Source organism: Cnephaeus nilssonii, assembly GCF_951640355.1.
Source record: "Cnephaeus nilssonii genome assembly, chromosome: 2".
Taxonomy (NCBI): Eukaryota; Metazoa; Chordata; class Mammalia; order Chiroptera; family Vespertilionidae; genus Cnephaeus; species Cnephaeus nilssonii.
The window spans coordinates 71,988,798-72,002,283 of record NC_137073.1 but is presented as its reverse complement, the minus strand read 5'-3'; the positions used below and the strand labels follow the sequence as shown (position 1 = coordinate 72,002,283).

At 41.8% G+C, this 13,486-nt stretch overlaps 1 protein-coding gene across 1 annotated transcript in view; it reads right to left on the bottom strand.

The window, feature by feature from the left end:
* Positions 1 to 6,910: 6,910 nt before the first annotated feature.
* The window catches only part of SERINC5 (serine incorporator 5), a 98,922-nt gene continuing 92,346 nt past the window's right edge, over positions 6,911 to 13,486 (bottom strand). Inside the window, exon 12 of the mRNA XM_079793123.1 lies at positions 6,911 to 11,890. Within this exon, the coding sequence (XP_079649249.1) occupies positions 11,743 to 11,890 (148 nt within the window). The 3' untranslated portion in view covers positions 6,911 to 11,742. The remainder of the gene's footprint in view (positions 11,891 to 13,486) is intronic.

Genomic DNA, 13,486 nt, shown 5'->3' with positions numbered 1-13,486 from the left:
ACCCCAGAAGGTTATAAAAAGTGAAGCTCTCTGTGTGTTTCTTCACTCTGATTTGGAAATTGTTCCCAGAGTCCACTAGTGTTAATAAATGGGGTCCCTCCCTTTCTCTAGGAAGCATGCTTGGTATTTCTTTGGTCTTCTGCAACAACATATATAACAGGGGAAAAGTAAACTGCAAGCATTTTTTAAAATTTCAAGAGTGTATTATTGTTCAAAATAATTGTTGCTCTGCCTGAGGGAAGATAATATGTCCCTGCCTCATTGTCTCAGCCTTGGGTATGTGATTATGGCAAACTCCTTGTAGGAGGGTTATGTATCTCCACCCAGTTGACCTCAAGATTGTTCATGAGGCCCTGGCAGGGTAGCTCAGTTGGTTAGAGTATAATCCTGATACACTAAGGTTGCAGGTTTGATCTCGTCAGGACACATATAAGCAACCAATGAACACATAAATAAGTGGTATAACAAACTGATGTCTCTCTCTCTTTCTCTCTCTCTCAAATCAATGAATAAGTTTAAAAAAAAGATTGTTTATGAGACTTGCTTTGATCAATGCAGTGATGATAGAAGTGGAGTATGCCACCTTTAAGCAGAAGTTCTAGGAGACACCATGTGTTTCTACCATGTTCTCTTCCTCTCTTCCATGATGAGTGTAGGAGAGAAAAATAATTTTCCTTCATCCTTCTAAGCTGGGACTTACACAACAAAAGAGATTAAGAAGAGAAAAATAGAACAAAAAAATGTATTGATTTGTTGTAGGGGAGAAGAAATAATTTTTCTCTACATTTCTGAGCTCTTAGCCAAGACCCCTGTAATAAAAGGCATAACAGCAAAAAGAAAATAAATAAAAGTTTATTAACGTGTACCTCATGTACACATGGGAGATATCCAGGGAAAAAGAATAACTCTTAGGAGTGGTTCAGGACTCAGGCTTAAATATCTTCTGCCAAACTTGTGGGGAGGCCAATTATGGGGAAGTAACCAGGGAAAGTGTGGTCAAAAGAATAAGGTTTGTTATGCAGATTTAAGGTAGAGCCTTTTCCATTGATAAGGGTTTAAAGTTGCTTCTGGGGATTAATTTTTGTCCTTTCTGTAAAGAGAGGAGGAAGGACACCTTTGTAAATGTATGTTCTGCTTTTAGGCAAATAGGGGCAAGGCACAGAACTTTTCTTGTATCTGCTTCTTCTCAATTGCCTTCAGTTAAAAATAATCCTTCTACCAAAATGGGCTATTTTGCAACACTATTAGCATCAGCCTGGCTCCCAGAATGAAGAGAACTCTGAGCAGACCTGCAGACTGACAACAGATCTGTGACATGAGTAAGAAGTAGACTACAGTAGACCTGTGACATGAGTAAGAACTATTTGTCACGGTCTACCACTGAGGCTGTTGGAGTTGCTGGTTAACATAGTAGAACTATACAGTAACTTAGCCTACACTGACTGATACACCCAAGTGTTTCCTAAGTTTTCCTTATGTCTAAAGAGAGCTGTTATGCACTGATATAAATAACTTGAGTTTCAACTTATGTTTATATATTTAAATTATATATTTTAAAACTTAGTTTCTAGCCCTAACCGGTTTGGCTCAGTGGATAGAGCGTCGGCCTGTGGACTCAAGGGTCCCAGGTTCAATTCTGGTCAAGGGCATGTACCTTGGTTGTGGGCACATACCCAGTAGGGAGTATGCAGGAGGTAGCTGATTGATGTTTCTAACTCTCTATCCTTCTCCCTTCCTCTCTGTAAAAAATCAACTTAGTTTCTAAGCCTTTAAACTTGTTATTTACAAATTGAATGAATTTTCTGTTAGTATTTTATTTTGATTAATGCCTATTTATAAATTTGATCAAGTCTATCCAAATGTTTATCAAATTTTAAAAATTAAATTTTGGAAATTTTAAAGTATAATCTAATTTTAATACATTTAATTTTCTCAAGTCCTTCAAACACCCAACAAAGAACTAATTGCTATAGACAAAATCTTCCTAAACAATTAAAACACACTAAATCTAAAGTTTAACCTTATACATTTAATAAATTATAACTTAAACATTTAAACAATGATTTCAAATTTAATTACCTGTATCTTCTTCTGAATTTTTATTATTATGTCCTATTCATAAGTCTCTTCACTCACCTTAAAAGGCAGAAAAACACACACAAAATACTGTAACAATTACTAGACATAACTTAGCTTGTTACAAAAGGGTCTTTGGAAGTATTCTTATTTTCTGGCAATACCAAGATATTCCAGACCCTCAAATTTCCTGCCTTAAAATGTTCAATGTGCTTCTCCCCAGGGAGCCCTCAGCCCTTCCTTGGTCTTTGGCCTGAAATGTAAATAAGATGGGTCTGCAAAGCAGCCCCTGGAGGCCACATAAGAAAAGCCAGTAATTCGCAGTAACCTTTGGTCTGACATCCTTGAACCCAAATCCCAGGTTTTTGGTTTTGTTTTGTTGTGTGTTTTTTTAAATATATTTTTATTGATTTTAGAGAGGGAAGAGGGAGAGAAGAGAGAAACATCCATGATGAGAGAGAATTATGGATCGGCTGCCTCCTGCAAGTCCCCCACTGGGGATCGAGCCCACAACCCAGGCATGTGCCCTTGACCAGAATTGAACCTGGGACCTTTCAGTTCACAGGCCGATGCTCTATCCACTGAACCAAACCGGCTAGGGCCCAAATCCAAGGTTTTTAAGTTACTGAGGTCCAGTCTGTTACTCAACTGCAATTCCTTACTGATATAATCATTATCCAAACAGAGAGCCAAGAGAAAGCTCTCCATAGAAAAATGGAAAATTGACCTAAAGGGGAAGACCTTGAGTGGGGGTGGGTGGGTGGAGGTTGGGGATGGCAAAGGAAGGAGATGGGAAAGAGGGTAGGGAGAGAGGTGAGATTTGGCAGCCTCTGTAACAATTGCACTTAAGGATTTTAAGAAGTTTGCTTTTTCCCCTCATGTGTAAAATGAGAACTAGAATGTCTATAGGATCACTATAATAATTATACCAGACACACATCAAGTGCTCAATAAACATTAGCTATCATCATTAGTTAAGCTGGGCCTCTGAAATGTAATAGAACTGGGGACTGGATCACCTTAAGAAATTCATGCTTTCTTTCTCTCTGTCCCCCCCCCCCCCCCACTCTCTTTCACAATTGCCCTGCACATCCGCCTTAATCCTCCATCTCCCTGCAAAGTGGTTTTTCCATAATGCCTAAAATAGTCACTAACAACATCTTTCAAGTTTCCCGACTCCTTGGTTCAAGTTAACAGCCAGCCTAAAGCTGCACTGTCAGTTCCAAGTCCAAATTCCAGAGAGGCTGATTGGCCAGCTTAGATGGAAAGTCCACTCCTGGGTCAATGAAAACATAGCTGCGCCTGCTATAACCTTGAGAACAATTCCAAAAATATGGAGGGGAATAGCAGAGTGGGGGGTGCTGCTGTGGAGACAAAACAGGAGGTGAACACTTGGGCACGTTTTCTGAGTGGGCGAGGTGTATGTTCTGACCAAGACCCTCCCCTTGACCAAACTTCAGTCAGGCTCCTCTGAGCCCTCTTCTTGGCTCGGCCTTGACCTTGGCCTTCCGTGGCCATCCTGTCCTTACCATGCCTGTATGGCCCAATCTTAGCAAGAGTGCCCCCATCCTTGAAATCTGATCAAGCTCTTCATCCCCCACCTTTGATGTAAAAATCCTTGACCTACCTTTAGCAAGAATCCCCTTACCCTGATGTCTCCTTAATTTGTATCCCCTCCCTCTGCTCACTGGCTATAAATCCCCACTTGTCCTTGTATTGAGAGTTGAACCTAAGCTCTCTGCCCTATTGCAAAACCCCCATTGCAATAGTCTTGAATAAAGTCTTACCATTATAACAACTATCTGAACAACATTTTCTGAAATACTTCATACACACAGGATTTGGATTGCACTATATATACATATATTCTCCAAAAAATGTATACACATTTGGAATGATTATAAAGACAGTGTTTGTTAACATATAGTTCAGTTTCAAAATTAAAAAGAATCTACAGAAATGAATTTTTTTTTTGGTCAATGCCTGTTTTCAAACTGATGACTGTTCTGGTCCAGGCACTGCTGATAATGCCAAGCAATGAAATCACAAACATCAATAATTTTTTTCGTCAACTGTTGCTATTTTTGTACCTTAAACTTTATCTTTTATATACCCCCATAAAAAAAGTCTAGTAGACAAATTTTCTTTGTTCAAAACTTAGTCTGGCTTCACCCATTATTTCAAATCAGTTAAACCTGAAAAGGAATGAAAATTGAGTTATCAGCTATTAAAGTCTGTGTGTGTGTGTGTATATATATATATATATATTGGAACACCCTGAAGTTTTTTTGCTTTTTTAATATATTTTATTGATTTTTTTACAGAGAGGATGAGAGAGAAACATCGATTAGCTGCCTCCTGCACACCCCCTCCTGGGGATGTGCCCGCAACCAAGGTACATGCCCTTGACCGGAATCGAACCTGGGACCTTTCAGTCTGCAGGCCGATGCTCTATCCACTGAGCCAAACCGGTCTCGGCCCTGAAGTTTTTTAAATTAATTTTATTTAACATCTGAAACACTCAATGAAGTACCTTTCAACAACACTTTTATTAGCTACTTAGAATTTCTAAGATGCCACAAGTAAAATGTGACCTCAGAGGTTAAAATAATAATTTGGGTATATTGGATTAAATAAAAAATTATATATATATAAATATGACCTCAGGGTCAAGATAAGGCCCCTTGTTAAGATCTCAGAAAATGCTTCTCATGTACTCCTGGCTGGAAAAAGTTTTCTAAGAATCGTAAAAGTGTGCCTCCTAATCTTCTGAGCTAGACAATAAAGCAAAGAGCTTGTGCAAGCATATGGGTATATCACACTCTGCCCTATAGTCCAAAGTGGAGGGGTGCTGTATCTGGAAAAGATTGGTGGGGATGGTTTTTAGTTAACATGGTGAAGATTCACAGACAACACAATGTTTTTAAGAGAAGTGAACAGAAGCACAACCAGCTTGCACTAAAATAATAGTTTAAACTGAAGTCACTGGGCTCCCAACCATTTTTGAATGGGGAGCAGGCTGAGCAAACTAGTCAGCTGCAAATCAGGCCTTTCAACATGGAATAAGTTAGTATGACCCAAAAGGAGGAGTTAAGAACTAAGTCAGGTCAGTCATGGATGGATGATGTTCCTGGGGTGATTCCTGGGGTGTGGTTTTGTGGGAGCAAAGACTTGAGAACTAAAAAATCCCATGATTTTAAGTGCAATGTGAACAGAAACAGAATAACTACAATAATCACTTTCAAATGTGGGGATGAGTGAATGTAAAAATGTTAAATCTGAAAAAGGTTTGTAATTGAGTTAAACATGTCGCGTCCAATAGGTCTAATAAGATGAGGACAATGAATTCAGCAACATGGAGGTTACCAATGACCCTAAAAATCAGTGTCTGAGAAAAGGTGTGTGTGAAAGCGTTATTGCAGTTCAACTCAAGAGTGAATGGATCTTCTTGAATCCCCACATAAGAACACGACCCAAAACCCATGGACAACATTTACCACAAAAAGTGATGAATCCCCAAGTACAACTGGGATGAATGAAACATCCAAAGCCAACAGTGTCAGCATCTATCAGGGAAGAAACACAGGGAAAAAATTGAGCAGATGACAAATTCATAGAGACCAAAAGTAGGACAGTAGTTTCCAGGAGCTAGTGGGAGAGGAAAAGGAGGGATTGCTGTTTCATGGATACAGTCTGTTTCAAAAGATGGAACCAGTTCTGGAGATTGATTGCACAACAATGTGGATGTACATAACCCTACTGACTGCACACTTTAAACAGTTGAGATGGTAAATTTTGTTAGTGAAACACAAAAAATTCAGGAAACTAATCTCATAAAAATGAGGATTAGAAGTATCAAGATTAATAAAAACAGGAGTGTTATACAATACCACTAAAGAAAATTTAAAAGACCTATATACATGAAAGCTGTAATCATAAATCAGAAGACTTACTGTTACTATCTACGATGGCAACTCTTCCCAAACTGATCTGACTCAATGCCATTCCAATCAAGGGAATGGACAAGTTAAATCTAATTCTAAACTTTAATATATATACTATATATGTGTATTATTGATTTCAGAGAAGGGAGAGGGAGAGAGAGATAGAAACATCAATGATGAGAGAGAACCACTGCAAGAACCTCCTGCACACCCCACACTGGGGATCAAGCCTACTTCCTGGGTATATGCCCCAACCAGGAATGGAACCGTGACCTTTTGGCTCACAGGTCGATGCTCAACCACTGGGCCACACTGGCTGGGCTCTAATTCTAAATGTTAAAGGGAAATGCAGAAGACCCAGAATACCCAAATATTAAAAAAGAACCACATTGGAGGACACACATTACCTTCTTTAAAGACTTACCCTAATTCTCATATTTAAGACAGTGTGTAACTAGCATAAGCATATGAAGAAGAAAGCAGTCCATGGGGCTTTCCGCCAGAGAGAAGCTAAAAAGCTTGGGTTTCCATGTTTGTACTTTTGTTCTTGAGAACATAACAGACTCTAAGAAGCTTAAGAGAGAGTTGATTGCCCTAGCCGGTTTGGCTCAGTGGATAGAGTGTCAGCTCGTCCTCAGATTGAAGGATCCTGGGCTCGATTCCAGTCAGGCTTGATCCCCGGCCCTGGTCGGGGCCCATGTGGGAGGCAACCAATTGATGTGTCTCTCTCATATCGATGTTACTCTCTCTGTGTCTCTCCTCCTCCCTTCCACTCTCTCTAAAAAAAAGAGAGAGAGTTGATTAACATTTGAAGGTAACATCTTGGAAAACACAACTTGCAAGACTTTAATTATAAATGTGTCCAACAGAAGGGAGAAAAAACAACAACATGGTTTTCAGTTTTAAATTTTATTAAAGTACAGAGTTAACAAGTTTTGAGTTTTCTATATAGGAAAAGACTAGTCAACTTCAGATGCTTCATAGAAAAATTAACATTCAAAAAACAAATATAAATTCATAGTTGTCTTTGTGACTAAAGGGGGGAAAATATTTAAAAGTTACCAAAACTCTAATCATATCTGAGACCATTATAAATTTCAGAGTAGATTTGCCACATATATTACATTTCCAAAATTCTAATACTGTAAAACATAACACGTAATTTGGCTACAGCTAATTGTTTCAGAAAAGTTTAAAAAATTAACAAAGTTATGACTATAAAATTTTTGTAGAGTTTTCTTTGTAAAGTAAAAAAAAAAAAAAATCTTACATCTTTAACAAAAACAAAACAATCCTCTTAAACTTCTTATAAATAGCTCTCAAGACATATATTACACATCTGCTACAAGCTTTCCTTACCTGAGAGGATTTCCCAGGATCCTTCACACCAAAGGATTACCTTCAAGAATTCTTCCATAATTTTACTCACATATATATCATTAAACTCCTAGAGAAGTGAATTTGGACATATGTATTCTTAATCTACCCTTCCCCAATTAAGATTTTGCTGAATTTTACTTTAAAACAAAACAAAAGATGCCTCTTTGGTAAAATGAACATCTCTGCAAATGGTTTACTGAGGAAGAAAAAAGAGAAAGATCTTGAGAATGTTGAGCATTAGTTCAGAAGATCTGTGTCAATAAATAGCTCTCCCACCAAATTAGGTAGATCTAACATTGGAGAGCCCATCTCTGCCTGAAATGCAACACTGTATTAAAATGTCTGAGTCTTGCCCAGCTGGTGTGGCTCAGTGGTTGAGCGCTGACCTATGAACCAGAAGGTCATGGTTTGGTCAGGGTACATGCCCGGGTTGCAGGCTCTATCCCCAGTAGGGGACATGCAGGAGGCAGCTGATAGATGATTCTCATCATTGGTGTTTCTCTCCCTCTCTCTCTCTCTCTCCCTCTCCCTTCCTCTCTGAAACCAATAAAAATGTATTCTTAAAAAGTAAAAAATAAAACGTCTGAGTTTTTACAACTGTATTAGAGATGGCAGGAGACATGATGGCCTTAAGAACAAAGCCATAGGGAGTTAGTGTTATTGGCAAATTAAGAAGGATGTCCTACAGGGAACCAAGTGGCTACTGCACTTTCCCTGGTTGAAGAAAGAAGGCCCAATGTTCTCTTACAGGGTCTTAGCCCAAGGACACGCCTTCCTAGTTACAGGATAAACCCTCTTTCCTTTCCAAGAGGGGCAGGACACGAATGCACAGCAAACTGAGAGGCTATTTAGAAAGGCAGTCAAGGGAGAAAAAGGCCCAGGTAGCGTAAATGCAGGCTCTGAATTCCCTTTTTATAGGTAATATGAAGCACCAATGGTAGTAAACCTCTGACCAAAATTAAGCACATGATTTTAATTTTTTTGTTAATCCTCACTGAGGATATTTTTCCATTGATTTTTGGAGAGAGTGGAGGGGAGGAGGAGAGACAAAGACAGAGACACATCAATGTGAGAGATACATCAGTTGGTTGCCTCTCACACATGCCCCGACCAGGGCCAGGTAGCAAGCCTGCAACCGAGGTACGTGCCCTTGACCCGAATCAAACCCAGGACTCTTCAGTCCGTGAGCTAATGTTCTATCTACTGAGCCAAACTAGCTAGGGCAAGCACATAATTTTTAAAAGCCATATTAAAAAGGCAGAGGGTGACTATTCGGGTGGATGGAATTAGCACTAGATAGAGGTCACCCATAATGAAGGAACTTCAGAGGAACTACAACTAAACAATTTGGTGTGGGAGCTCCCCTGCGGGCCATTCCCGATGGGCACCAGAACCCCAGGTCCCCAGTAACCTCACTCTCCCACAGCCCACAGGAACACAGTTCATTTACTACAAGGAACTCCAACTATCTCCGGCAACCAATTCCTTCAAGCCATGTCCCAAGAAACTGTGAGAACAAAACCAAAACCAACAAAAGCAAGACCCATTAAGGACAACGTAGGGTGTCCGAAAGCTTTGATAGAAAAGTCTCTGGCCTCCAGTCAGGTGGCATGTCTAGGTATACGGCAACACTCCCAAAAGAGCCCCTCCCCCCGCTCAGTCGTTTTACTCATGGAAACGAAAGGGGGAAATTTTCCCACATCGGATGACAGCACAGAGGAAACAGTTTTAAAAACTTGTTGGGCTTTCATTACTAAAGGAATCTGACCAGCAGCTTCTAGGGATGCACTTGTTAAATTATGTACAAAAACGTTGTTAAGAAGCAAAAGTCGATTATTTAAAAAAGAATTTATCAAGTGAACACCAACCATCATTATAGCAATTCAAAGCAATTGGCACAATTTTTCCAGTTTCTTAAATCACGATAGCACAAAAACGTAGGCTTCTTTAAACCTATATTTGAATGTTGACTCATCACCTGAGTATTGTTTATTACAATTAATAATCATGAAAGTCAACTTAATTTATATGCCCACAGTCCTCAGAGGACATCCACATCTCTCTTGACCATTCAGATACATTTGCTTAAATTTTCCGTTGAGAATAAAAAAGCAGATGACTGTAATTGTGCCTCCTGTGTCAGACCGAATTTCAGAAAGGAACTACAGGCCACAAACCAAGTTTTAAGCATCTGGAAACGGTGGCCTGGCTGGGCGGGCTAAGGAAGGAAGCGCCCAGGGCCCTGCCATTGGCAATGGCCTTTCTTTTGTGTTTCCCTGAGCATCTTTCTGCAGGGGGCGGGGGCCAACAAAGGCCAGCCGAGGAATACTCGACTTTGTCAGCTTGACCTTGACCTGCTGTAAGGACCAGTTCCAAAGTCACATAGCTGGCTACCAGACCAACTAGCAGGAAGAAAACATAACAAAGCAAGTTACTGATACAACCCCAGCTCTTGATCCGCCTCCTCTTGTGGTCTTTCCTAAAGCCAATCTCCCTTCCTCCGAGCCCTTGGTCACTGCACTGGCCACCACGGCAGCAACCCGGAAGCTGCTGCTACACACACAGCCCCGCTCCCTCAACCTGTCCCCACGCCCAGCATGCCACTCCCACGGGGTGGACGAGGGCTGCCCGTGGCAGCTCTTCATTTTGTGACTCCAGATCATCTTTCAACTGCTGAGCACAAAGAGCTCCTGGCCTAACAAAAGGCTCTTTCTCACACACAAGTGCCTTTTAAAACTGAATCTCAGACACTGTCAATAAGGCAAGTTCCCAGAAGAATCAATCCTTTGTATTTGTTTTCCTCGGAGGAGGGCAAAAAGGTAGGAATGAAGGATTTGGCTAATTTCCAAAGCCAGCTTTTTGGCACCCTGGAGCCCAGCCTACGTGGGACCCAATTCTGACCAACTCATACAGTCGGGCACAGGACCATCTTTTCCATCTCAGACCTTCTCTGCCAGGGAGTTGGAGGAGTCTTCCCTCCTGCATGACACGAACAGGGCACCCCAAGGTGTCTCCACTGGGGTCTCTAACAGACTTTCCACCAAGTAAACTCTTTTCCTGACTGAGAACATCAGCACCGAAAACGGACATCTTCTTGGGCAGCTGCCCGAAGTCCAATATCTCATGAGTATTAGCTTACAAGTATGTCTTTTAGAAATTTCTGTGGATGTTAGTGATGGCTCCATTAAAAAGCCCCACCATCTGTCCACCTTTCCTTCGACGTCGATTTGGTCACTTCTACAACTTGTTTAACCGGCTTATCTGGTCAGCCCTGTCGGAGGTGCTGCCTGTGACCCCCACCTCAGCAAATCTACTCCCAAAACCCCACCGTGGGCATTAACGGCGTGGTCCCATTACACACCTGGAGATCAAAAGCCCTCTGCCTTTACCATTTCAAAGGCCTCAAGGTGGAAGAGAAACTGGGGGGGGCTGACCTTAACACTGAAAGGGGCGCAGCAGGCTTCAGCCAGGAAGCAACCTCCCAGGTAAGGCTCCGAAGTATTATTACTGTTAACAGCACGAATAAGTAAGACCATAGCTCTCCATCGTTCAGACAAAGAAAACAACATGAATATCGTTCTATCATCATGTGAATAACTCCACAAATAAGAGTCGTAATTATTGCAGTGACTCCGATCAGGTAGTGATAATACGTGTGGGGGGGGGGGGCGGGGGGAGGGTCACACAGGTGGTGATAGCAAATTGTGCTTTGTCACATAACGAAGATACTGAGCCCGGAAAGGATGAGGAGACCTCGAGGAAGGGCGGCAGAAGGACAAACGGCAGATGTGATTCCCAGCATCACAGCTTCCCAGGGAAACGCCTGGGGCCCCGCAGGAAGCAGCACACGTGGAGTTAAAAGCAGGTGCTGCCTCTTGTGCCCGATAAATACCAGGGGGCTGTGTGCAGGGTCCCGCGGGCCCCGGGGTGCACAGGGGTCTGCATTCTGTCAGGGGCTGAAGGCTCAAGATTGTGGCATGTTTTCTGTTCCAAGGATCAGAATGAGAGGCCACACAAGGTAACTTTCTACCCCTGTGAGATGTCATATTCCAAACTGTTTTGGTAAAAACGTGCAGAAGAAAACTACTAGCCTAACTACCACCCCAGTTTTTAGGGGTTAGACACATACAAAACATAGCATCACTCAGGACCAAGCTTGGTTGAAATTTTCAATTCTTTCGGGATAACTTGGTAGTTTCTTTTCAAATTTCAGGATTAAAAAGCTCATCAGGTGATTTTCCCCCCCCTGAAAGCCAGGGGAAGCCAGCTTTTCGAAAAGTGCCCGTCAGTGCTCAGACCCCTGGGACACTTGCTCAAAGGACGTCCCTTCCAGCGGCAGGCCTCACACATAGAACTGCCGAGAAGGACAGCAGAGGGGCGCCACCAGCGTCCACAGGTACAGCAGCACGCACACCCAGCAGGAGGCCATCTTGACCCAGAAGATGGACCAGCTCCCGCTGAAGAAGGTCTCGATGTAGGCACTCTCATAGCTGTGGGAACGAGAGAGCCATCGTGGTCAGCGCAGGAGGAGGACCCGTGGGAGAATTCTCTTCTACCAAGTGTCTCCCTGCTTTTGCCCCCTCCAGCCTTTCTGGTTTTCCTAACAACTGAATCCTTATATAATTCACACCCACTTAAAGCATACAACTCAATGACTTCCATGTGCACAGACGTGTGGGACCACCAGCAGAGTCAACGTTAGAACATTCTCATCGCCCCAAAAAGAAACCCTGCACCCTTTAGCTGCCCTCCCATTTCCTCCCCTCCTCCTGCCCCCAGCATTCACTCATCTCCTTCTGGTCTTTATGGATTTGCCTATCTGGGACATTTTCATTTTCATATGGAATCATGTGGCCTCTTAGGACTGGCTTTTTTCACTCAGCTCAATGTTTTCGAGGTTTATCCCTGCTGCAGCACCTATCGGTACTTTCCGCCTTTTTATTGCTGAGTGGTACTCCATTATCTGCACACGGCATTGTTTACCCATCATCAGTTGATTGGCATTTGGGGTGTTTCCCCTGGTTGGTTATTAGCAATGCTGCCTCTGTGCACACCGTGTACAAGATTTTGTGTGGACGTAAACGTGCCTTTTCTTCACGTGGATATAATATTTGGGAGTAGAATTGCCAGATCATGTCGTGACTCTTATGTTTAACATTTTGAGGAACTGCCAAACTGTTTTCCAAAGCAGCTGCACCCTTTTTACGATCCTCCCAGGAGTGTAGGAGGGTTCCAAGTTCCCCACATCCTCAACACTTATTATCTGCCTAATTGATCACAGCTCCCTCCATTTTTTTGCTTCAGTTTCCCAAGCCAGAAATTCTCAGGAATTTTCAAAGGATCACGGGGAAGCATCAGAAGCTCCCTCGCTATCTTCTCCCTCAGGAAGATGTTTGGGAAGAATCCCCTATCACTCTGTTTGAAGCCGCCACCCTAAACCCCATAAGGCACTCCTCATTCCTCTTCCTCATTTCATTTTTCACCCCAAAACTCACCACGATCTGACACACTGATTCATGGTCTCCCCCATGAGAATGTAAGCCCTGCCACCTAGAACAGCGTGGCACAGAGGAGACACCCAAATGTGTGCGGAATGAATGAATAAAAAAGAAAGCACACTAAGCCTCAATGTCTAGCCTATGTATATCCTAATTTATATCACATCCGTATCCAACATAAACTTTGGATTAAAGAATAATGCAAAAAGAATCTGTATGATTCGAAAGTGTCTCTATGTTGTGACAGGGAAAGTCAGGTGTATCATATACTGCCAAGTTAATAAAAAACAAACAAAACAAAAAAAACTCAAAGGGGGGGGAATATGTGTAATCATATTTATGTTAAAAAAGTTGTAAATGCATAGAAAACAAATATATACCATATTGTTAGCAGTGGTTGGGGGAGGGAGTCACTGTTACTTTTTATATTTCCATAATAGTTTTTTTAAAAGCTGTTTTCAACTTTTGTAATGAAAGTGTGAAGAAAAAAAAGGACAAAATACAAAGTAGAAAAGGGATGAGTACACAATGCAGATAATGTATACAGGTGATGTATTATAGAACTGTACACTTGAAAACTATAATCTT